The sequence below is a fragment of the Nerophis lumbriciformis genome, linkage group LG18 (assembly GCF_033978685.3).
Source record: "Nerophis lumbriciformis linkage group LG18, RoL_Nlum_v2.1, whole genome shotgun sequence".
Taxonomy (NCBI): Eukaryota; Metazoa; Chordata; class Actinopteri; order Syngnathiformes; family Syngnathidae; genus Nerophis; species Nerophis lumbriciformis.
The window spans coordinates 1,992,615-2,018,517 of NC_084565.2; the positions used below are offsets into that span (position 1 = coordinate 1,992,615).

At 35.9% G+C, this 25,903-nt stretch overlaps 1 protein-coding gene across 5 annotated transcripts in view; it reads right to left on the reverse strand.

Annotated features, from left to right (window-relative positions):
- lmo4b (LIM domain only 4b) overlaps window positions 1–25,903 on the reverse strand; it is a 158,968-nt gene that overhangs the window by 22,042 nt on the left and 111,023 nt on the right. For all 5 annotated transcript variants that reach the window (XM_061977464.2, XM_061977465.2, XM_061977466.2 and 2 more), the window contains exon 3: window positions 632–728. In XM_061977464.2, the coding sequence (XP_061833448.1) occupies window positions 632–728 (97 nt within the window). The remainder of the gene's footprint in view (window positions 1–631; window positions 729–25,903) is intronic.

The following is a 25,903-nucleotide window of genomic DNA, read 5'->3' on the forward strand; positions in this document are numbered from 1 at the left end:
AAGCCCATAGACTTTATTTATGTTATTCACATGTGAATAATGCTGTATAATAGACTGTATTTATATTATTCACATGTGAATAATGCTGAATAATAGACTGTATTTATATTATTCACATGTAAAAAAATACCTAAGTGTTTATTGTCTTTTGTGAGCGAAATGTGGTGCTGAATTTCCCCCAGGGATCAATAAAGTACTTTCTATTCTATTCTATACCTGCAAAATTAGCCAAAAAAAGCTATCATGCTAATATTAAAATGCTAACAAAAATGAGCTAGGTAAACAGCCCCCTACTCTTGATAGTCTTTATCAAAAAAAGTGGCGATTATTCTAGTAAATGAACGACATTGTGAGTTTTACATTGTTTTACTTTTGTAGCTGTATGTAAAAACGGCGCCACTGAAGCGGCAGAAGCTCTGTACTCTTTTATCCTCTGTGTTCTGACAAAATGTCCCCAGTTAGGTTTGAATCAAGTACTGTCGGCCCATCCCCCGTCTAGAAGTACTCAACATATTCGCCTCGCTTGTAGCGTTTGACTCACTTTTTGAAAAACATGTGTCATCCATCAATGATGCAAATGTGAGGCTGACACAGACTATCATCTCTGCTATTGTGTCCTTCATGAGTTTACCTTGAGATGGTAGACGTTGCCCTGCGCCCGCATCACCAGCTCGCTGGCAGGGATGGACTGACCACACGCACTGCAGGCGCCGCTGTTCCCAAATAATCTAGAAAAGAGAAAAGGAGGCGTTGCATGACTCACAGTGCTTCCATGTTGGTGGAGGTGTGGCACTACATGGTCGCCCCTCGCTCATGAACACATGATAATGGGACTGCCTGTGAACGCAGTTTGTCGTTACGACTTTGCATCTGCTTCTGAACACACCTGGTCTGCCAGAGAATAAGAAGATGTAGCATTGTTGCTATATTCACACCTCTGACTTTTTTATGATGTTATTGGGCACTTTTGGAGACTAACATGAAAGTGTGCATTTTTAAAACAGGACCTTTAATACCACACCACATTGGCCGTGCTCACCCTTTAGAGCACAGCTGCCACTAAACCTGCAGAAAATAGTTCTCAGGTTTCTCTATGTTTACAATTTCCCACTTTGCACTATTTTCTTACACTTTATCAAGCATTTTTTCTTACATATTCCTTATTTTTAAGAGCTTATAGTTAAGTGTTCAATGTGATTTTACTATTTTGTTGACATTGTTTGTTTTCCATGTTTGTGTTGACATTTCCTTTCTGCCTTGATAGTTGAGGGATTATAATAACAGGAAGTTACATTTACAATAACATCTTTTTTTTTCCTGCTCCTTATTTTCCATAAGTAAAAAAAAAAATCCAATAATTATCAATATCAACCGATATAATCATAATATTTAAATAATTACTGCATAACAACAATTATTTTCCATAGTAAAATAATAACGTGGCAAATTAATGTTTCACAGTCGTTATTTCCTCGCACTAAACCTGCAGAAAATAGTTCTCAGGTTTCTATGTTGACATTTTCACACTTTGCACTATTTTCTTACACTTTATTTTATTTTAAGAGCATATTGTTAAGTGTTCAATGTGATTTTACTATTTTGTTGACATTGTTTGAGTGTTTTCCATGTTTGTGTTGACATTTTCTTTCCTTTATATATATTTTGCTCCTACTCCTTATTTTCCATAGGTCATAAAAAATATAAATAATTATCTATATCGACAGATGCAATAATAAAATTAAAATCCATAGTGAAATAAGAACAACAGGGCAAATTAATGTTACACAGCCGTTATTTCCTAGCAGTAAACTTGCAGAAAATAGTTCTTCTCAGGTTTCTCTATGTTGACATTTTCACACTTTGGACTATTTTCTTACACTTTATGAAGCATTTCTTACATATTATTTAATTTTAAGAGTTTATAGTTAAGTGTTTAATGTGATTTTACTACTTTGTTGACATTGTTTGTTTTACATGTTTGTGTTGACATTTCCTTTCTGCCTTGATAGCTGAGGGATTATAATAACAGGAAGTTACATTTACAATAACATCTTTTTTTTCCTGCTCCTTATTTTCCATAAGTAAAAAAAAATCCAATAATTATCAATATCAACCGATATAATCATAATATTTAAATAATTACTGCATAACAACAATCATTTTCCATAGTAAAATAATAACATGGCAAATTAATGTTACACAGCCGTTATTTCCTAGCACTAAACCTGCAGAAAATAGTTCCTCTCGGGTTTCTATGTTGACATTTTCACACTTTGCACTATTTTATTACACTTTATTTTATTTTAAGAGCTTATTGTTAAGTGTTCAATGTGATTTTACTATTTTGTTGACATTGTTTGAGTGTTTTCCATGTTTGTGTTGACATTTTCTTTCCTGTATATATATTTTGCTCCTACTCCTTATTTTCCATAGGTCATAAAAAATATAAATAATTATCTATATCGACAGATGCAATAATAAAATTAAATTCCATAGTGAAATAAGAATAACAGGGCAAATTAATGTTACACAGACGTTATTTCCTAGCACTAAACCTGCAGAAAATAGTTCCTCTCAGGTTTCTATGTTGACATTTTCACACTTTGCACTATTTTCTTACACTTTATGAAGCATTTCATACATATTATTTAATTTTAAGAGTTTATTGTTAAGTGTTTAATGTGATTTTACTATTTTGTTGACATTGTTTGTTTTCCATGTTTGTGTTGACATTTCCTTTCTGCCTTGATAGCTGAGGGATTATAACAGGAAGTTACATTTACAATAACATCTTTTTTTTCCTGCTCCTTATTTTCCATAAGTAAAAAAAAATCCAATAATTATCAATATCAACCGATATAATCATAATATTTAAATAATTACTGCATAACAACAATTATTTTCCATAGTAAAATAATAACATGGCAAATTAATGTTACACAGCCGTTATTTCCAAACACTAAACCTGCAGAAAATAGTTCTTCTCAGGTTTCTATGTTGACATTTTCACACTTTGCACTATTTTCTTACACTTTATTTTATTTTAAGAGTTTATTGTTAAGTGTTTAATGTGATTTTACTATTTTGTTGACATTGTTTGAGTGTTTTCCATGTTTGTGTTGACATTTTTTTTCCTGTATATATATTTTGCTCCTACTCCTTATTTTCCATAGGTCATAAAAAATATAAATAATTATCTATATCGACAGATGCAATAATAAAATTAAATTGCATAATGAAATAAGAATAACAGGGCAAATTAATGTTACACAGCCGTTATTTCCTAGCACTAAACCTGCAAAAAATAGTTCTTCTCAGGTTTCTCTATGTTTACATTTTCTCACTATTTTCTTACACTTTATGAAGCATTTCTTAAATATTATTTAATTTTAAGAGTTTATAGTTAAGTGTTCACTGTGATTTTACTATTTTGTTGACATTGTTTGTTTTCCATGTTTGTGTTGACATTTCCTTTCCTTTATATACATTTTGCTCTTGCTCCTTATTTTCCATAGGTCATAAAAAATATGAATAATTATCTATATCGACAGATGCAATAATACAATTAATTTCCATAGTTAAAAAAAAGAACAGGGCAAATTAATGTTACACAGCCATTATTTTCTCGCACTAAACCAGCAGAAAATAGTTCTCAGGTTTCTATGTTGACATTTTCTAACTTTGCACTATTTTCTTACACTTTATGAAGCATTTCTTACATATTCTTTATTTTTGCACCTTTTGTTTACATTGATTGAGAGGAAAGTTACATTTAAAATAAAAATGTTTACATTTCATATTATTTTCTCCTGCTCCTTAATTTCCATAAGTCATAAAAAAATATCAATAATTATGAATATTGACTGACATAAAACAATTAATACAGTTTTCAGGTGTCTGAGCCATTTTAACTGAGGGCCACATGGCTTTTACGAAACAGTAAATGTTTATTAATATAAAAGTATATGACAACATTTGCATTTGATTATATATATTTTTACCAACTATTGATGGATAACTATTTTAAAATCATAAGTCCAGGTGACAAGCAGATATTTATGTGTTTATGTTCGATAACCCGGCTGGAATATATTTTTGCATACACAGAATATTAAAGTTGAGAAGATTTGCAGTCAAGGTGCTCAAAAGAATAAAATCGATCCACATCCAAATCGCAATTGTATTTACTTCAACTCTAAATCGATCCATTTTTGAGGATCGACCAAAACAAGTATGAATTTGTGAAGTGAATTATGTTTATATAGCGCTTTTTCTCTAGTGACCCAAAGTCCTGACCTGAACCCGATAGAACACCTTTGGGATGAATTAGAAGGGAGACAGAGCCAGGCCTTCTCCACCAACATCAGTGTGTCACCTCACCAATGCACTTTTGGTAGAAAATTGCTATAAACACATTCTGCAACCTTGTGGACAGCCTTCCCAGAAGAGTTGAAGCTGTAATAGCTGCAAAAGGTCATATTGAACCCTATGGGTTAGGAATGGGATGGCACTTCAACTTCATATGTGATACTTTTGGCAATATAGTGTAATATATACACAATATACATCAAATAATCTCTGCTGGGCTACTGAAGAGTAAAGTCACTGCCTGCAAGAACATCTGGCAACCTGATGGACCAGTCTGGGTTTGGAGGTTGCCAGGTGAACGCTACATTTCGGACTGCATTGAGTGTGAAATTTGGTGGAGGAGGAATTATGGTGTGGGGTTGTTTTTCAGGAGTTGGGCTTGGCCCCTTAGTTCCAGTGAAAGTAACTTTGAATGCTCCAGGATAGCAAAACATTTTTGGACAATTCCATGGGATGGCACTTCAAGTTCATATGTGAGTGAAGGCAGGTGGCCAAATACTTTTGGCAATGTAGTGTATGTGTGAATGTTTGGATTTTATTTGTAAAAAAAAAAAAACACTTCACATTGAGCAAACAACCTTAAAGTGCTACAGTGTATTAAAAATAAAAAATAAAAAGATAATAAAATAAGAACGAGAACTAGCACGCATACATCAAAAAAAAAAAAAGGCTTTTAAAAAAAGGGTTTTTAAGCCTTTTTTTTTTCCATTTTATTATTATTGACATTCAGCATCAGACATTCCTATCCATTACATCATATTCACATAAATCATATATCTATTGTCTGCCCTAAATGTCTAAATATTTTTGTTTATATCTCATCCATACCACCCACCCCCCACCCCAAAAAAGAAACAACAAAAAAACTAAGTAATATCTACAAATACCTCGATTAAATAAACAGAAAATAAATAAATAAATAAGGAAATAATAATACATTAATAATAATAATAATCAGAAAAAAATATATATATAAACATATATATATATATATATATAGAGCAACTGAGTAATACTTTCATGGCTATCAATCCCACACATTTGTATTATGAATTTCTTTTTTTTACAAATATAAGTTAACATTAAAAATGAATTAATTAGTCAAGTAATAAATAAATGAATACAAATAATTTAGGTAGACGATTAATTAAAAGTTTGTTTGTCTTGCTACGTTTTTTTTAATTATATTCATTTATGGTGATTCTTTACATATTTTTCGATGGAATAATACCACTACTCTATGAATATTTTGTTAATATTTGCTATTTTGATGTTACATTTTTTATTGAAATAATTTTTTTTATTGATTATATAATTACAAAATATCATCAGAAATTGATTTTAAATAATAAATAGTCCATATAGCAGCTGAGTAATACTTTCATGGATATCAATCCCACACATTTTATTATGATTTTTTTTTTTTCAAACATAAGTTAACATTAAAAATGAATTAATTAGTCAAGTAATAAATAAATGAATATAAATCATTTAGGTAGAAGATTAAATAAAAGTTTGTAAATCTTCTTACTTTTGAAAAATTATATTAATTTATGGTAATTCTTTACATATTTTTCTATAGAATATTACTACTACTCTATGAATATTTTGTTAATATTTGCTATTTTTGATGTTACATTTTTTTATTGAAAATATTTTTTATTGATTATATAATTACAAAATATCATCAGAAATTGATGTAAAATAATAAATACTAAATATAGAAGCTGAGTAACACTTTCATGGCTATCAATCCCACATATTTGTATTATGAAAACATTTTTTATAAAAATAAGTTGACTTAAACAATGAGTTAATTAGTCAAGTAATAAATAAATGAATATAAATCATTTAGGTAGAAGGTTTATAAATCTTCCTACTTTTGAAAAATTATATTCATTTATGGTGATTCTTTACATATTTTTCTATGGAATATTACTATTACTCTATGAATATTTTGTTAATATTTGCTATTTTTTGATGTTATATTTTTTATTGAAAATCATTTTTTTGGATTATATATTTACAAAATATCATCAGAAATTGATATATATATATATATATATATATATATATATATATAGATATATATATATTAGAGATGTCCGATATCGGCCTGCCGATATTATCGGCTGATAAATGCGTTAAAATGTAATATCGTAAATTATCGGTATCGTTTTGTTTTTTTATCGGTCTCGTTTTTTTTTTGTTTTTTTTTAATTAAATCAACATAAAAAACACAAGATACACTTACAATTAGTGCACCAACCCAAGAAACCTTCCTCATTCACACAAAAGGGTTGTTTCTTTCTGTTATTAATATTGTGGTTCCTACATTATATATCAATATATATCAATACAGTCTGCAAGGGATACAGTCCGTAAGCACACATGATTGTCCACTAATAGTACTAACCTTTAACACTTCATTTGACTCATTTTCATTCATTACTAGTTTCTATGTAACTTGTTTTTATATTGTTTTACTTTCTTTTTTATTCAATTTTTTAATCTTTTTTTTTTTTTTTTTTTTTTTTTTTTAAATACCTTGTCTTCACCATACCTGGTTGTCCAAATTAGGCATAATAATGTGTAAATTCCACGACTGTATATATCGGTTGATGTCGGTATCGGTAATTAAAGAGTTGGACAATATCGGAATATCGGCAAAAAGCCATTATCGGACATCCCTAATATATATATATATATATATATACATATATACATATATACATACATACATACATATATATATATATATATACACATACATACATACAGGGAGTAATCCCTTTTTTTTTCTTTTTTTTTAAGCACAATCACTAATTCGAAAAATTAAAGTCAGGTTTATGGGACGTAACATAGTTGACCCAATTGTCCTAGTATGAAGTAAATTTCTCCAATTTATAATTAATAAAGGCAGTTATCTTCTCCATTTTATAAATGTCCACTGTTGTTTCCATCCATTGCTTCAAAGTTGGGATATCCATTTCCTGGTAATGCTCTTTTTACAAGCCACCAGTAGGATATTCATTAAGTGTTTATCTTTCTTCAGCCAGTCCTGAGGTACATGTCCAAAAAACTAAGTTTTAAGCCTTTTTTTAAAAACATTCACAGTCTGTGGTGCCCTCAGGTAGTCAGGGAGAGCGTTTCCCAGACTGGGAGTGGCGGAGCTTTGTCCTCGGAGGTTGGAGGAGGTTAGCCTGGTGTGGTGTGGAGGATTTGGGGGTGAGCAGTTCTTTGAGGTAGAGGGGGGGCATTTTCATGGAGGCACAATGATATATGTGAATGATCCCCTCCATTGCAGAGAAAGCGTGCGCAGCTCTGGTCTACATCCTCCCACAGATGTCACGTACGCTGGCGACATGACGATGCATAAATCCGAGGTAGCACGCGGGCTAATAATGTTTGGTGGCGGCCATTAGGGCGCTCCGTCACCGCCGCGTTTCCACCGGCTTGACGTATCACGTGCACGGGTTAACCTTTTCAATCACGGTGTCAACACTTTAGATTTGCTTCTACTCATCTCCGGCATGGACCCCGCCTCCCCCCGATAATGAAATGCTTGCTGCGGCTTCCTTTCTATCTTCCTTCCGAGTCCACAATTTAGATTACTTCATCTCAGCGCGCCGGCGGACTGAATGAAATTTCGATTTGAGCAGAAAGTAATTTAGCGGGATCTGGAGCCATTTGTCATCATATCTCAGCGGGTGTTTGCTCCATCACCGCACTTTTCCTAAGCAATCAAATGAGAGCGCGGCTCCTGACATGCAGGCTGGGAGGAGACGGGGGGGGATCACATTAACTTGTTTGGCGCCGACACTTCGGCCTTTTCCCCCGATTCGCACGTACTCGCCGCGCTTTTACGCGGGAGTAATGAGCTGGTTGGAGGCGTGGCCACCGAAGGGACGGTCGGGGGGGAAGAAGAAGAACAAAGCGAGGAGCAGGGTGGCTTCCAATGTAGTCCCTGCGTGATCTGGAAGGGCTCCATCAAAACTCCATTTCACAAACTAATTAACTGGAGGCGGTGGTGACAAGCCTGCCAGCTCGGGGCTTTCACTGGGACACGTGCACACCCTACCACCCCGCAAAAACAACAAGTGCCCCTCCACCTTCTACGGAGACGAGGACTTCTTCCCGTCACTTGACACTTTGGTTATGGATCTTGGCAACATTCAGTTTTTTGTGGCAAATAAACAGAATTATTTGGCATTAGTTAGTTTTTTTGGCTGATAACCACATTATGATGGGACTGCCTGCACTTGTCGTTGTACGGTATAAACAACAAGTGCCCCTCCACCTTCTACGGAGACGAGGACTTCTTCCCGTCACTTGACACTTTGGTTATGGATCTTGGCAACATTCAGTTTTTTGTGGCAAATAAACAGAATTATTTGGCATTAGTTAGTTTTTTTGGCTGATAACCACATTATGATGGGACTGCCTGCACTTGTCATTGTACGGTATAAACAACAAGTGCCCCTCCACCTTCTACGAAGACGAGGACTTCTTCCCGTCACTTGACACTTTGGTTATGGATCTTGGCAACATTCAGTTTTTTTGTGGCAAATAAACTCGGACCACCACAGAATTATTTGGCATTAGTTTGTTTTTTGGCTGATAAACACATTATGATGGGACTGCCTGCGCTTGTCGTTGTACGGTTTTAACAAGTGCCCCTCCACCTTCTACGGAGACGAGGACTTCTTCCCGTCACTTGACACTTTGGTTATGGATCTTGGCAACATTCAGGTTTTTGTGGCAAATAAACTCGGACCATCACAGAATTATTTGGCATTAGTTAGTTTTTTTGGCTGATAAACACATTATGATGGGACTGCCTGCACTTGTCGTTGTACGGTATAAACAACAAGTGCCCCTCCACCTTCTACGGAGACGAGGACTTCTTCCAGTCACTTGACACTTTGGTTATGGATCTTGGCAACATTCAGTTTTTTGTGGCAAATAAACTCGCACCACCACAGAATTATTTGGCATTAGTTAGTTTTTTTGGCTGATAAACACATTATGATGGGACTGCCTGCGTTTGTCCTTGTACGGTTTTAACAAGTGCCCTTCCCCCTTCTACGAAGACGAGGACTTCTTCCCGTCACTTGACACTTTGGTTATGGATCTTGGCAACATTCAATTTTTTTGTGGCAAATAAACTCGGACCACCACAGAATTATTTGGCATTAGTTAGTTCTTTTGGCTGATAAACACATTATGATGGGACTGCCTGCACTTGTCATTGTACGGTATAAACAACAAGTGCCCCTCCACCTTCTACGAAGACGAGGACTTCTTCCCGTCACTTGACACTTTGGTTATGGATCTTGGCAACATTCAGTTTTTTTGTGGCAAATAAACAGAATTATTTGGCATTAGTTTGTTTTTTGGCTGATAAACACATTATGATGGGACTGCCTGCGCTTGTCGTTGTACGGTTTTAACAAGTGCCCCTCCACCTTCTACGGAGACGAGGACTTCTTCCCGTCACTTGACACTTTGGTTATGGATCTTGGCAACATTCAGTTTTTTTGTGGCAAATAAACAGAATTATTTGGCATTAGTTTGTTTTTTGGCTGATAAACACATTATGATGGGACTGCCTGCGCTTGTCGTTGTACGGTTTTAACAAGTGCCCCTCCACCTTCTACGGAGACGAGGACTTCTTCCCGTCACTTGACACTTTGGTTATGGATCTTGGCAACATTCAGTTTTTTTGTGGCAAATAAACTCGGACCACCACAGAATTATTTGGCATTAGTTTGTTTTTTGGCTGATAAACACATTATGATGGGACTGCCTGCGCTTGTCGTTGTACGGTTTTAACAAGTGCCCCTCCACCTTCTACGGAGACGAGGACTTCTTCCCGTCACTTGACACTTTGGTTATGGATCTTGGCAACATTCAGTTTTTTGTGGCAAATAAACTCGCACCACCACAGAATTATTTGGCATTAGTTAGTTTTTTTGGCTGATAAACACATTATGATGGGACTGCCTGCGTTTGTCCTTGTACGGTTTTAACAAGTGCCCTTCCCCCTTCTACGAAGACGAGGACTTCTTCCCGTCACTTGACACTTTGGTTATGGATCTTGGCAACATTCAATTTTTTTGTGGCAAATAAACTCGGACCACCACAGAATTATTTGGCATTAGTTAGTTCTTTTGGCTGATAAACACATTATGATGGGACTGCCTGCACTTGTCATTGTACGGTATAAACAACAAGTGCCCCTCCACCTTCTACGAAGACGAGGACTTCTTCCCGTCACTTGACACTTTGGTTATGGATCTTGGCAACATTCAGTTTTTTTGTGGCAAATAAACAGAATTATTTGGCATTAGTTTGTTTTTTGGCTGATAAACACATTATGATGGGACTGCCTGCGCTTGTCGTTGTACGGTTTTAACAAGTGCCCCTCCACCTTCTACGGAGACGAGGACTTCTTCCCGTCACTTGACACTTTGGTTATGGATCTTGGCAACATTCAGTTTTTTTGTGGCAAATAAACAGAATTATTTGGCATTAGTTTGTTTTTTGGCTGATAAACACATTATGATGGGACTGCCTGCGCTTGTCGTTGTACGGTTTTAACAAGTGCCCCTCCACCTTCTACGGAGACGAGGACTTCTTCCCGTCACTTGACACTTTGGTTATGGATCTTGGCAACATTCAGTTTTTTTGTGGCAAATAAACTCGGACCACCACAGAATTATTTGGCATTAGTTTGTTTTTTGGCTGATAAACACATTATGATGGGACTGCCTGCGCTTGTCGTTGTACGGTTTTAACAAGTGCCCCTCCACCTTCTACGGAGACGAGGACTTCTTCCCGTCACTTGACACTTTGGTTATGGATCTTGGCAACATTCAGGTTTTTGTGGCAAATAAACTCGGACCATCACAGAATTATTTGGCATTAGTTAGTTTTTTTGGCTGATAAACACATTATGATGGGACTGCCTGCACTTGTCGTTGTACGGTATAAACAACAAGTGCCCCTCCACCTTCTACGGAGACGAGGACTTCTTCCAGTCACTTGACACTTTGGTTATGGATCTTGGCAACATTCAGTTTTTTGTGGCAAATAAACTCGCACCACCACAGAATTATTTGGCATTAGTTAGTTTTTTTGGCTGATAAACACATTATGATGGGACTGCCTGCGTTTGTCCTTGTACGGTTTTAACAAGTGCCCTTCCCCCTTCTACGAAGACGAGGACTTCTTCCCGTCACTTGACACTTTGGTTATGGATCTTGGCAACATTCAATTTTTTTGTGGCAAATAAACTCGGACCACCACAGAATTATTTGGCATTAGTTAGTTCTTTTGGCTGATAAACACATTATGATGGGACTGCCTGCACTTGTCATTGTACGGTATAAACAACAAGTGCCCCTCCACCTTCTACGAAGACGAGGACTTCTTCCCGTCACTTGACACTTTGGTTATGGATCTTGGCAACATTCAGTTTTTTTGTGGCAAATAAACAGAATTATTTGGCATTAGTTTGTTTTTTGGCTGATAAACACATTATGATGGGACTGCCTGCGCTTGTCGTTGTACGGTTTTAACAAGTGCCCCTCCACCTTCTACGGAGACGAGGACTTCTTCCCGTCACTTGACACTTTGGTTATGGATCTTGGCAACATTCAGTTTTTTTGTGGCAAATAAACTCGGACCACCACAGAATTATTTGGCATTAGTTTGTTTTTTGGCTGATAAACACATTATGATGGGACTGCCTGCGCTTGTCGTTGTACGGTTTTAACAAGTGCCCCTCCACCTTCTACGGAGACGAGGACTTCTTCCCGTCACTTGACACTTTGGTTATGGATCTTGGCAACATTCAGTTTTTTGTGGCAAATAAACAGAATTATTTGGCATTAGTTAGTTTTTTTGGCTGATAAACACATTATGATGGGACTGCCTGCGTTTGTCCTTGTACGGTTTTAACAAGTGCCCTTCCCCCTTCTACGAAGACGAGGACTTCTTCCAGTCACTTGACACTTTGGTTATGGATCTTGGCAACATTCAATTTTTTTGTGGCAAATAAACTCGGACCACCACAGAATTATTTGGCATTAGTTAGTTCTTTTGGCTGATAAACACATTATGATGGGACTGCCTGCACTTGTCATTGTACGGTATAAACAACAAGTGCCCCTCCACCTTCTACGAAGACGAGGACTTCTTCCCGTCACTTGACACTTTGGTTATGGATCTTGGCAACATTCAGTTTTTTTGTGGCAAATAAACTCGGACCACCACAGAATTATTTGGCATTAGTTTGTTTTTTGGCTGATAAACACATTATGATGGGACTGCCTGCGCTTGTCGTTGTACGGTTTTAACAAGTGCCCCTCCACCTTCTACGGAGACGAGGACTTCTTCCCGTCACTTGACACTTTGGTTATGGATCTTGGCAACATTCAGGTTTTTGTGGCAAATAAACTCGGACCATCACAGAATTATTTGGCATTAGTTAGTTTTTTTGGCTGATAAACACATTATGATGGGACTGCCTGCGCTTGTCGTTGTACGGTTTTAACAAGTGCCCCTCCACCTTCTACGAAGACAGGACTTCTTACCGTCACTTCACACTTTGGTTATGGATCTTGGCAACATTCAGGTTTTTGTGGCAAATAAACTCGGACCATCACAGAATTATTTGGCATTAGTTAGTTTTTTTGGCTGATAACCACATTATGATGGGACTGCCTGCACTTGTCGTTGTACGGTATAAACAACAAGTGCCCCTCCACCTTCTACGAAGACGAGGACTTCTTCCAGTCACTTGACACTTTGGTTATGGATCTTGGCAACATTCAATTTTTTTGTGGCAAATAAACTCGGACCACCACAGAATTATTTGGCATTAGTTAGTTCTTTTGGCTGATAAACACATTATGATGGGACTGCCTGCACTTGTCATTGTACGGTATAAACAACAAGTGCCCCTCCACCTTCTACGAAGACGAGGACTTCTTCCCGTCACTTGACACTTTGGTTATGGATCTTGGCAACATTCAGTTTTTTTGTGGCAAATAAACTCGGACCACCACAGAATTATTTGGCATTAGTTAGTTTTTTTGGCTGATAAACACATTATGATGGGACTGCCTGCGCTTGTCGTTGTACGGTTTTAACAAGTGCCCCTCCACCTTCTACGGAGACGAGGACTTCTTCCCGTCACTTGACACTTTGGTTATGGATCTTGGCAACATTCAGGTTTTTGTGGCAAATAAACTCGGACCATCACAGAATTATTTGGCATTAGTTAGTTTTTTTGGCTGATAAACACATTATGATGGGACTGCCTGCGCTTGTCGTTGTACGGTTTTAACAAGTGCCCCTCCACCTTCTACGGAGACGAGGACTTCTTCCCGTCACTTGACACTTTGGTTATGGATCTTGGCAACATTCAGGTTTTTGTGGCAAATAAACTCGGACCATCACAGAATTATTTGGCATTAGTTAGTTTTTTTGGCTGATAAACACATTATGATGGGACTGCCTGTGCTTGTCGTTGTACGGTTTTAACAAGTGCCCTTCTACCTTCTACGAAGACAGGACTTCTTCCCGTCACTTGACACTTTGGTTATGGATCTTGGCAACATTCAGGTTTTTGTGGCAAATAAACTCGGACCACCACAGAATTATTTGGCATTAGTTAGTTTTTTTGGCTGATAAACACATTATGATGGGACTGCCTGCGTTTGTCCTTGTACGGTTTTAACAAGTGCCCTTCCCCCTTCTACGAAGACGAGGACTTCTTCCAGTCACTTGACACTTTGGTTATGGATCTTGGCAACATTCAGTTTTTTGTGGCAAATAAACTCGCACCACCACAGAATTATTTGGCATTAAGTTTGTTTTTTTGGCTGATAAACACATTATGATGGGACTGCCTGTGCTTGTCGTTGTACCGGTATTAGTATAGTACCACGATACTAATTAATCATATTTGGTACTATACCGCCTCGAAAAAGTAACAATTCCCACCCCCCCCCCCCCGGTCGTTGTCACACAACATTGCTGGTTTTTACTAGCAGAGGAGCATGTTGGGCAGTGCACACACACAGAGTACTTACAAGCAGACACACTGTGTGGACAGAAAAGGGAGAATGGACACATTTTGGTGTAAAAAGTCAAGATAAAGGTGAAGTTATAACACTGAAACACCCTCAGAAAGAGGTGCTTTAAGACATGGCTAGCTAGCAAGCGGCTAACGTCCATCGACAGTGTTTCAGCTACTTCTAAATCACTAACCTAGTGGGTAGAGTGTCCGCCCTGAGATGGGTAGGTTGTGAGTTCAAACCCCGGGCCGAGTCATAGCAAAGACTATAAAAATGGGAGCCATTATCTCCCTGCTTGGCACTCAGCATCAAGGGTTGGAATTGGGGGTTAAATCATCAAAAATGATTCCCGGGCGTGGCCACTGCTGCTGCTCACTGCTCCCCTCACCTCCCAGGGGGTGGATCAAGGGGATGGGTCAAATGCGGAGGACAAATTTCACCACACCTAGTGTGTGTGTGACAATCATTGGTACTTTACTTAACTTTTTAATTAATTAATTAATTAAATTTTTATTTAATTAATCCTGGCCTCCATGGCGACAAATAAAGTATGTTTCTTACAAGTAGCATTAGCACTGGGGGACGAGGAATAAAAAAAAAGTTAAAAAGTTAAAGTACCCATGATAGTCACACACACACACTAGGTGTGGTGAAAGTATTCTCTGCATTTGACCCATCACCCTTGATCCACCCCCTGGGAGGTGAGGGGAGATGTGAGCAGCAGCGGTGGCCACGCCCGGAAATCATTTTTGGTGATTTAACCCCCAATTCCAACCTTTGATGCTGAGTGCCAAGCAGGAAGGTAATGGCTCCCATTTTTATAGTCTTTGCTATGACTCGGCCGGGGTTTGAACTCACAACCTACCCATTTGTGGCAACAACAAATCAATAAGCCACTATTTTTTCCCCCCTACGCTTTAAACCCTGCGGCTTATAAAATGGTGTGACTGATTTATGGATGTTTTTTTCGCTGATGGCCATAAAGAAAATAGTTTAAAACAAAAAAAACAAAAAACAAGCAGACACTGAAAAGGTGTGTTATTGTTAGTGCTATGGCGCCATCTTTTGGACATGTTTGCTTACTGCAGGTTTAGACGATCCATCTTCTAATCCTCTATATCGTTTCTACTCGTATAGATTCTTCGTTCATCACTCCAAGCGACATTTATACATTTTACAATAGAACTAAAACTATTCATACTTACTAAACTATCCCATGTGTGATGTCTGTAGGAGTGTTTTCATGCATATTTGTACATGCTATTATAATGTAATGAAGCCAGCATCGTTAGCATTAGCTGAAACACTGTGGATGGACGTTAGCCACTAGCTAGCTATTCATGTCTTAAAGCAGCTCTTCCTGAGGGTGTTTCAGTGTTATAACTTCACCTTTATCTTTACTTTTTACACCAAAATGCGTTAATTCTCCCTTTTCTGTCTACACACTGTGTCTGGGGGGGGGGGGGGCGTTACTTTTTCGAGGCAGTATAGTACCAAATATGATTAATTAGTATTGTGGTGCTATACTAATACCGGTATAATGTACAACGATAAGCACAGGCAGTCCCATCATAATGTGTTTATCAGCCAACATGCCAAATCTTTAAAATAAAAAAATAATGCCAAATAATTCTGTTTATTTGCCACAAAAAAATGAAAGATGCCGAGATCCATAACCAAAGTGTCAAGTGACGGAAAGAAGTCCTCGTCTCCGTAGAAGGTGGAGGGGCACTTGTCACCACCGCCTCCAATTAAAATGCTAACACTTTTACGTCTGTGTTAGCATTATTAACTTACAATGGCCTTTTTTTGTATTGTTTCACTTTCACAAATTCCTCAGTAAATTCACCAAAACCTGACCGTGGAGTTATTGAGCACAAACAAATGAGACAAGTTTGGTGCGATGTTGACATAATTGGGAGTGTTTATGAATTATAACACCTTAATTACATGTTAATAACAAACATACAACATTAGTAACCTAAAAATTACAATAGTTAGAACGTAGCACAAACACATGAGACAAGTTTAGGGAGATGGTGACATTATTGAGTCTGTTTCGCTGATTGGAGAGCTAGCTTGCGCAGCGAGCAGGTCCATGACCATGACTTCTGTTTTGTTTGGTCAGACATTTTACTGCCTTGTTGCAGATACCGTTTGGAAACAATTAAGGTATAAATATAAATAAATATAATATACATATATAATATAATAACAATAAATACAATACATATATAAATATATAATTATATAAATATAAATGTATAAATATAAATATTTACAAAATATTTCTGTAAATAACTCTGTGGCTGCGGCTAATATATGGGAAAATGTTTTTTTCTTCTGAAATTTTGAGGGTATGGCTTATATACCGGTGAGCTCTATAGTCTGGAGAATACTGTATATACTGTAGATCAGTGTTTGTCAAACTTTTTTGAGTCAAGGCACATTTTTTTCATAAAAAAAAAAAATACAGAGGCACACCACCAGCAGAAAAGGTTAAAAAATGAAACTCCACCAGGTTGTCGTGCCTTATTTTGAGTTTGTTGTCGTTTCCTGTGTGTAGTGCTTTAGTTCCTGTCTTGCGCTGTTATTTTGGTGACTCTTCCTGTTTTGTTCTCCTGTAGCAGCTTCACGCCCGCACCTGCTTTGTTTTCGCAGTCGAGACTATTGAAGTTGTGCGCACGCTATCCTTCTTTGTGGGGACATTGTTGATTGTCGTGTCATGTACGGGATGTGCTTTGTGGACGCCGTCTTTGCTCCGCACGCTGTAAGTTTTTGCTGTCGTCCAGCATTCTGTTTTAGGTGAAGTTGCATAATTTCCCACGGCACACCAGACAATATCTCAGGGCACACTAGTTGAAAATCCCTGCTGTAGACTCGTGGTAAATATTATGTGGACGTTGGCAGTCTTCTTAAAGGGGAACTGCACTATTTTTCGGAATTTTGCCTATCGTTCACAATCATTACACGCTGTAAGTTTTTGCTGTCGTCCAGCATTCTGTTTTTTGTTGACCAGTTCAGTTTTACTTTTGTTTTACATAGCCATCCCTATGCTTCAGTGCCTTTTCCTAGCGGGACTTGCCTTTTGTTCATTTTTGGTTTAAGCGTTACATACCTTTTTACCTGCACTCTGTCTCCCGCTGTGCTCTGCATATTGGGATCACTAGACAACGGCACATTATTATGATTATTGATTTACAAAAAATATTTTTTTGGACCGATTAAGTGAAGTTGCATAATTTCTCACGGCACACCGGACAATATCTCAGGGCACACTAGTGTGCCGCGGCACAATGGTTGAAAATCACTGCTGTAGACTAGTGGTAAATATGATGTGGACATTAGTCTTCTTAAAGGGGAACTGCACTTTTTTCCGAAAATCGTTCACAATCATTACGAGTAGAGATGTCCGATAATGGCTTCTTTGCCGATATCCGATATTCCGATATTGTCCAACTCTTAATTACCGATTCTGATATCAAGCGATACCGATATATAAAGTGGTGGAATGAACACATTATTATGCCTAATTTTGTTGTGATGCCCCGCTGGATGCATTAAACAATGTAACAAGGTTTTCCAAAATAAATCAACTCAAAATATGGAAAAAATGCCAACATGGCACTGCCATATTTATTATTGAAGTCACAAAGTGCATTATTTTTTTTTAACATGCCTCAAAACAGCAGCTTGGAATTTGGGACATGCTCTCCCTGAGAGAGCATGAGGAGGCTGAGGTGGGCGGGGTAGGGGGTAGCGGGGGGTGTATATTGTAGCGGCCCTGGAAGAGTTAGTGCTGCAAGGGATTCTGGGTATTTGTCCTGTTGTGTTTACGTTGTGGATGTTCTCCCGAAATGTGTTTGCCGTTCTTGTTTGGTGTGGGTTCATATTTGTAACAGTGTTAAACTTGTTTATACGGCCACCCTCAGTGTGACCTGTATGGCTGTTGACCAAGTATGCCTTGCATTCACTTGTGTGTGTGAAAAGCCGTAGATATTATGTGACTGGGCCGGCACGCAAAGGAAGTGCCTTTAAGGTTTATTGGCGCTCTGTACTGTACTGTACTCCCTACGTCCGAGCGGCATTTTAAAAAGTCATAAATTGTACTTTTTGAAACAGATATCGATAATTTCTGATATTACATTTTAAAGCATTTATCGGCCGATAATATCGGCAGTCCGATATTATCGGACATCTCTAATTACGAGGGACAGGAAGACAAAAGTTGTAGTTTTTGTTTTTGCATTCCTACATGGAAAAATCGTCTGGTTCTAAGTGGCCAGCGATGCAGCTAATTGGAATAAAACGCTCGCTACGGCAAGAGATAAGCCAGCTTCTACGTCAACATGTGTTCATGTCATAATGATCGTGAACGACAGGGTTAAATATAAATATCTAAAAGGTTGAATATCCCAGTGTGTGGTCACTAATGCCAGGTGTGCACGTGGACAAAGTGATACCAGATGTGGATGACGAGCTGCAAATAGATCCACTCAGTCGGAGCGGCGCACTTAAAGCCACAGTGTAAACGCAGCCCGGAGCGTGGGGGTGCACAATTAAGCGGCGATCCGGTTTGAACCCGGGCTGTAATGGCCTGGAGTGCCACTGAAGTACGGCGCGGGGGCGACATGTGACCGGCAGGACGGCGTAATTAACGTCGAGGGAGGCTTTAATTGCAGTGACACATCTGTTTCAGCCTCTTACCCGCCAGACCTTCACCCATCTCCACCGTGCGACTTGATGTTGACTGATGGCTTTCCTTACACCGGCTGCCATCGTGGATTAAATCACCGGTGTCAAACCCAAGGCCCGGGGGCCAAATCTGGCCCGCCGCTTTATTTTATGTGGCCCGCGAAAACCTGGAAATAATATGCGTTAATAAAATGCTTCACCTTTTCTTACTGAATATATTTGTACTTCATGAAGTTTTTGCACTTGTTTTCATCATATTTGGATGTATTTGTTTGGTTTGTATGCTTGTGAATCTGGGCTATCCATTAACTACTTGTTATGTTGACGGGGGCAGGAAATATAAGACGTTCTTCATCCTGTTCCTTCGCAAGCATAGGTGTGTAAATATGTGTTTTGTTGTTAGAGTTTAATTGTCTATTGATCAAAAATGCACATCAATGAAGGATATAAATAAGAAATACATTTTAAAAAAATGAAATTTTCTTTGCCTTTTGACATTAACAATCATGCACTACATGCAATTGCACATCTTTTAAAATCCAATATCATCAAAATATTATATTAGCAAGTATTCCAAACATATTTTTTTTATTAAAATAAAGATAAATACTGTACTTAAATATCTGCTTGACTTATGATGTCAAAACAAATTACCAATCAAATTGTAGACTGTAAAATTGACAATACATTTTACGATTAAATTGATTTTTTTTACCGTAAAATCAACTTTGGTACAGTTTTTTGTTCCATATATAGTAAGTTAAAGTTAAAGTAGCAATGATAGTCACAGACACACTAGGTGTGGCGAAATTATTCTCTGCATCCCTTGATCACCCCCTGGGAGGTGAGGGGATCAAATCAAATCAAATCAACTTTATTTATAAAGCACATTTAAAATTTACCACAGGGGTAGCCAAAGTGCTGTACAATGAACAGGTTAAAAGATAAAACGAGTACCGAGCAAACACAACACAACACAAACAGAACACGATAAAAAAAAAAAAAAAATACAAATAAAAATAAAAAAAGTAAATAAATAAATAAATAAATAATTAAAATAGAATAAATAAAAATATAAAATATTAGCAGTGAGCAGCAGCGGTGGCCGCGCCCGGGAATAATTTTTGGTGATTTAACCCCCAATTCCAACCCTTGATGCGGAGTGCCAAGCAGGGAGGTAATGGCTCCCATTTTTATAGTCTTTGGTATAAACACTATAACATTAAAAAACAAAAACAAATTAATTTTTTTCCATATACAGTAAGACACTAAAACATTAAAAAACAAACAAATAAAACATTTGATTTTACGGTTAAAGCCAACCAGCCTGGCATCTCTGTTGCTTGAATTTTACCACTAAAAAAAAGTGGTATTGTTTCTCCATTCCAGTTCATTCATTCCATTTTATTATATGCTGTTAAAAAAAATACACTGCTTTTACTGTAAAATTCTGGTGACTGAGCTGCCAATTTTTAAAGTTTAATTTTATTTTTTATTTTTTTTGCAGCTTATGTAAAAAAATATATTGTTAATGTATTACAACACAGGAAGTCCTTCATACCGACAGCCACCAGACTGTATATGCATATGTTCCTTTTTGACCGTACTTAAATGTATAATACTGTATTTATGTTATTCACATGTGAATAATGCTGTATAATATACTGTATTTATGTTATTCACATGTGAATAATGCTGTATAATAGACTGTATTTATGTTATTCACATGTGAATAATGCTGTATAATAGACTGTATTTATGTTATTCACATGTGAATAATGCTGTATAAATGACTGTATTTATGTTATTCACATGTGAATAATGCTGTATAAATGACTGTATTTATGTTATTCACATGTGAATAATGCTGTATAATAGACTGTATTTATATTATTCACATGCGAATAATGCTGTATAATAGACTATTATTCACATGTGAATAATGCTGTATAAAAGACTATTTATGTTATTCACATGTGAATAATGCTGTATAATAGACTGTATTTATGTTATTCACATGTGAATAATGCTGTATAATAGACTGTATTTATGTTATTCACATGTGAATAATGCTGTATAATAGACTGTATTTATGTTATTCACATGTGAATAATGCTGTATAAATGACTGTATTTATGTTATTCACATGTGAATAATGCTGTATAAATGACTGTATTTATGTTATTCACATGTGAATAATGCTGTATAATAGACTGTATTTATATTATTCACATGCGAATAATGCTGTATAATAGACTATTATTCACATGTGAATAATGCTGTATAAAAGACTATTTATGTTATTCACATGTGAATAATGCTGTATAATAGACTGTATTTATGTTATTCACATGTGAATAATGCTGTATAATAGACTGTATTTATGTTATTCACATGTGAATAATGCTGTATAATAGACTGTATTTATGTTATTCACATGTGAATAATGCTGCATAATAGACTGTATTTATGTTATTCACGTGTGAATAATGCTGTATAATAGACTGTATTTATGTTATTCACATGTGAATAATGCTGTATAATAGACTGTATTTATGTTATTCGCATGTGAATAATGCTGTATAATAGACTGTATTTATATTCTAAACATGTGAATAATGCTGTATAATAGACTGTATTTATGTTATTCACGTGTGAATAATGCTGTATAATAGACTGTATTTATGTTATTCACATGTGAATAATGCTGTATAATAGACTGTATTTATGTTATTCACATGTGAATAATGCTGTATAATAGACTGTATTTATGCTATTCACATGTGAATAATGCTGTATAATAGACTGTATGTATATTATTCACATGTGAATAATGCTGTATAATAGACTGTATTCATATTCTAAACATGTGAATAATGCTGTATAATAGACTATTTATATTATTCACATGTGAATAATGCTGTATTATAGACTGTATTTATATTATTCACAAGAGAATAATGTTGTATAATAGACTGTATTTATATTATTCACATGTGAATAATGTTGTATAATAGACTGTATTTATATTATTCACACGTGAATAATGCTGTATAATAGACTATTTGTTATTCACATGTGAATAATGCTGTATAATAGACTGTATTTATGCTATTCACATGTGAATAGTGCTGTATACTAGACTGTATTTATATTATTCACATGTGAATAATGCTGTATAATAGACTGTATTTATGCTATTCACATGTGAATAATGCTGTATAATAGACTGTATTTATGTTATTCACATGTGAATAATGCTGTATAATAGACTGTATTTATGTTATTCACATGTGAACAATGCTGCATAATAGACTGTATTTATGTTATTCACATGTGAATAATGCTGTATAATAGACTGTATTTATGCTATTCACATGTGAATAATGCTGTATAATAGACTGTATTTATATGATTCACATGTGAATAATGCTGTATAATAGACTATTTATATTCACATGTGAATAATGCTGTATAATAGACTGTATTTATGTTATTCACATGTGACTAATGCTGTATAATAGACTGTATTCATATTATTCACATGTGAATAATGCTGTATAATAGACTGTATTTATGTTATTCACATGTGACTAATGCTGTATAATACTGTATTTATATTATTCACATGTGAATAATGCTGTATAATAGACTGTATTTATGTTATTCACATGTGAATAATGCTGTATAATAGACTGTATTTATGTTATTCACATGTGACTAATGCTGTATAATAGACTGTATTTATGTTATTCACATGTGAATAATGCTGTATAATAGACTGTATTTATGTTATTCACATGTGAATACTGCTGTATAATAGACTGTATTTATGTTATTCACATGTGAATAATGCTGTATAATAGACTGTATTTATATTATTCACATGTGAATAATGCTGTATAATAGACTGTATTTATGTTATTCACATGTGAATAATGCTGTATAATAGACTGTATTTATATTATTCACATGTGAATAATGCTGTATAATAGACTGTATTTATGTTATTCACATGTGACTAATGCTGTATAATAGACTGTATTTATGTTATTCACATGTGACTAATGCTGTATAATAGACTGTATTTATATTATTCACATGTGAATAATGCTGTATAATAGACTGTATTTATGTTATTCACATGTGACTAATGCTGTATAATAGACTGTATTTATATTCACATGTGAATAATGCTGTATAATAGACTGTATTTATGTTATTCACATATGACTAATGCTGTATAATAGACTGTATTTATGTTATTCACATGTGAATAATGCTGTATAATAGACTGTATTTATGTTATTCACATGTGACTAATGCTGTATAATAGACTATTTATATTATTCACATGTGAATAATGCTGTATAATAGACTGTATTTATATTATTCACATGTGAATAATGCTGTATAATAGACTGTATTTATGTTATTCACATGTGAATAATGCTGTATAATAGACTGTATTTATGTTATTCACATGTGACTAATGCTGTATAATAGACTGTATTTATATTATTCACATGTGAATAATGCTGTATAATAGACTGTATTTATGTTATTCACATGTGAATAATGCTGTATAATAGACTGTATTTATGTTATTCACATGTGACTAATGCTGTATAATAGACTGTATTTATATTCACATGTGAATAATGCTGTATAATAGACTGTATTTATGTTATTCACATGTGAATAATGCTGTATAATAGACTGTATTTATGTTATTCACATGTGAATAATGCTGTATAATAGACTATATTATTCACATGTGAATAATGCTGTATAATAGACTGTATTTATGTTATTCACATGTGACTAATGCTGTATAATAGACTGTATTTATGTTATTCACATGTGACTAATGCTGTATAATAGACTGTATTTATATTATTCACATGTGAATAATACTGTATAATAGACTGTATTTATGTTATTCACATGTGAATAATGCTTTATAATAGACTGTATTTATATTATTCACATGTGAATAATGCTGTATAATAGACTGTATTTATGTTATTCATATGTGACTAATGCTGTATAATAGACTGTATTTATATTCACATGTGAATAATGCTGTATAATAGACTGTATTTATGTTATTCACATGTGAATAATGCTGTATAATAGACTATTTATATTATTCACATGTGAATAATGCTGTATAATAGACTGTATTTATGTTATTCACATGTGACTAATGCTGTATAATAGACTATTTATGTTATTCACATGTGACTAATGCTGTATAATAGACTGTATTTATATTATTCACATGTGAATAATGCTGTATAATAGACTGTATTTATGTTATTCACATGTGAATAATGCTGTATAATAGACTGTATTTATGTTATTCACATGTGACTAATGCTGTATAATAGACTGTATTTATGTTATTCACATGTGAATAATGCTGTATAATAGACTGTATTTATATTCACATGTGAATAATGCTGTATAATAGACTGTATTTATATTATTCACATGTGAATAATGCTTTATTTATAAAAATACCTTAATGTTTATTGTCTATTGTGAGTGAACTGTGGTGCTGAATTTCCCCCAGGGATCAATAAAGTACTTTCTATTCTATTCTACATGTATATTCATATATTACACATTGATAAAAGCAACCATAACTGCGATGTGGCCCTCAATAAAAACGTTTGACACCCCTGGATTAAATGCAAAAGAAGAGAAGATGGTGTCCAGGTGAAGAAGTACTGTATATAGTTCAGCCCCCACCTTCACAAACAATGCTTTGTGCAACACAGTCCATTAAAAGGCTTTTCTGGGCATCAGCGGCCAAAGCACCTTCAAAGCCGTATTGAAAAGTGAAGCGGGAGGTGCTTTAGAGTTGTAAACCTGCACGTGTTTCCGGCCAAATTACACTCGCCTAATTCGGAGTAACAGATCTGCTCCCCGGGTGAGTTGAAGGCCTGGAATTAATTCCGTTATGACAAATCAAGATAAACGCGCGCACTAAATTGTGCCCGATTTAATTAATTTCCCAGAACCCCGGCCTAATAGTTCACGTTCTGCTCGCGCTGTCACAGTGGGGCGGGCTTCAAAGTCATATTAAATAAGCAACTATTAGATTTACCTGGCACGTTCCTTTGGAGAAGTGCCATTTAATTACCTGGGCTTATTCAATTAAACGGGGAGGGGTGGAGGAAATGAAGAAGGTCCCCGTCCTCCGAGTCGGACACGTCCTTTGTGGGAACATCTGTTTAAAAAGGTGTTTTATCAGCTGTCCGACGAGTCTGTCCCTTTTAAAATGAGTGGAGGGGAAGAAAAGAAAAAGGGAAAAGAGCGCAGCATCAGATGGCCTTGCAATAATCCCTCATCTCTATCTGCCTTTCTCTGATGCTCTCTCTCAAAAGCCAATTTGGTTAATTAAATGTTTTGTTTGCCGTGCGCCTCTCATTCATTTCGGACACGTCACCGGGAGAGCGGATACAAGCCGGCGAGCAGATCTCATTAGATAAAAACCCATCAGGACTAAAGGAAATGGAGGGGGACTATAATTAAAGCATTTAATTGTGTGGACTCAGTGTCAGATGCTTTATCTCCGCACAGATCTCACGCGTCCATCGCAGGCTTTTAGCTCTCCGTGCTCTCGCTACAAGTGGAAAGGTGAGTTCGAATCCCCCCCCTTGCTTATCCCTAATGACGTTTTAGTGCCATTAGAACTGAGTGCCCCAGAACTTTCCACAATGGTATTTAAAACACAATCTGGA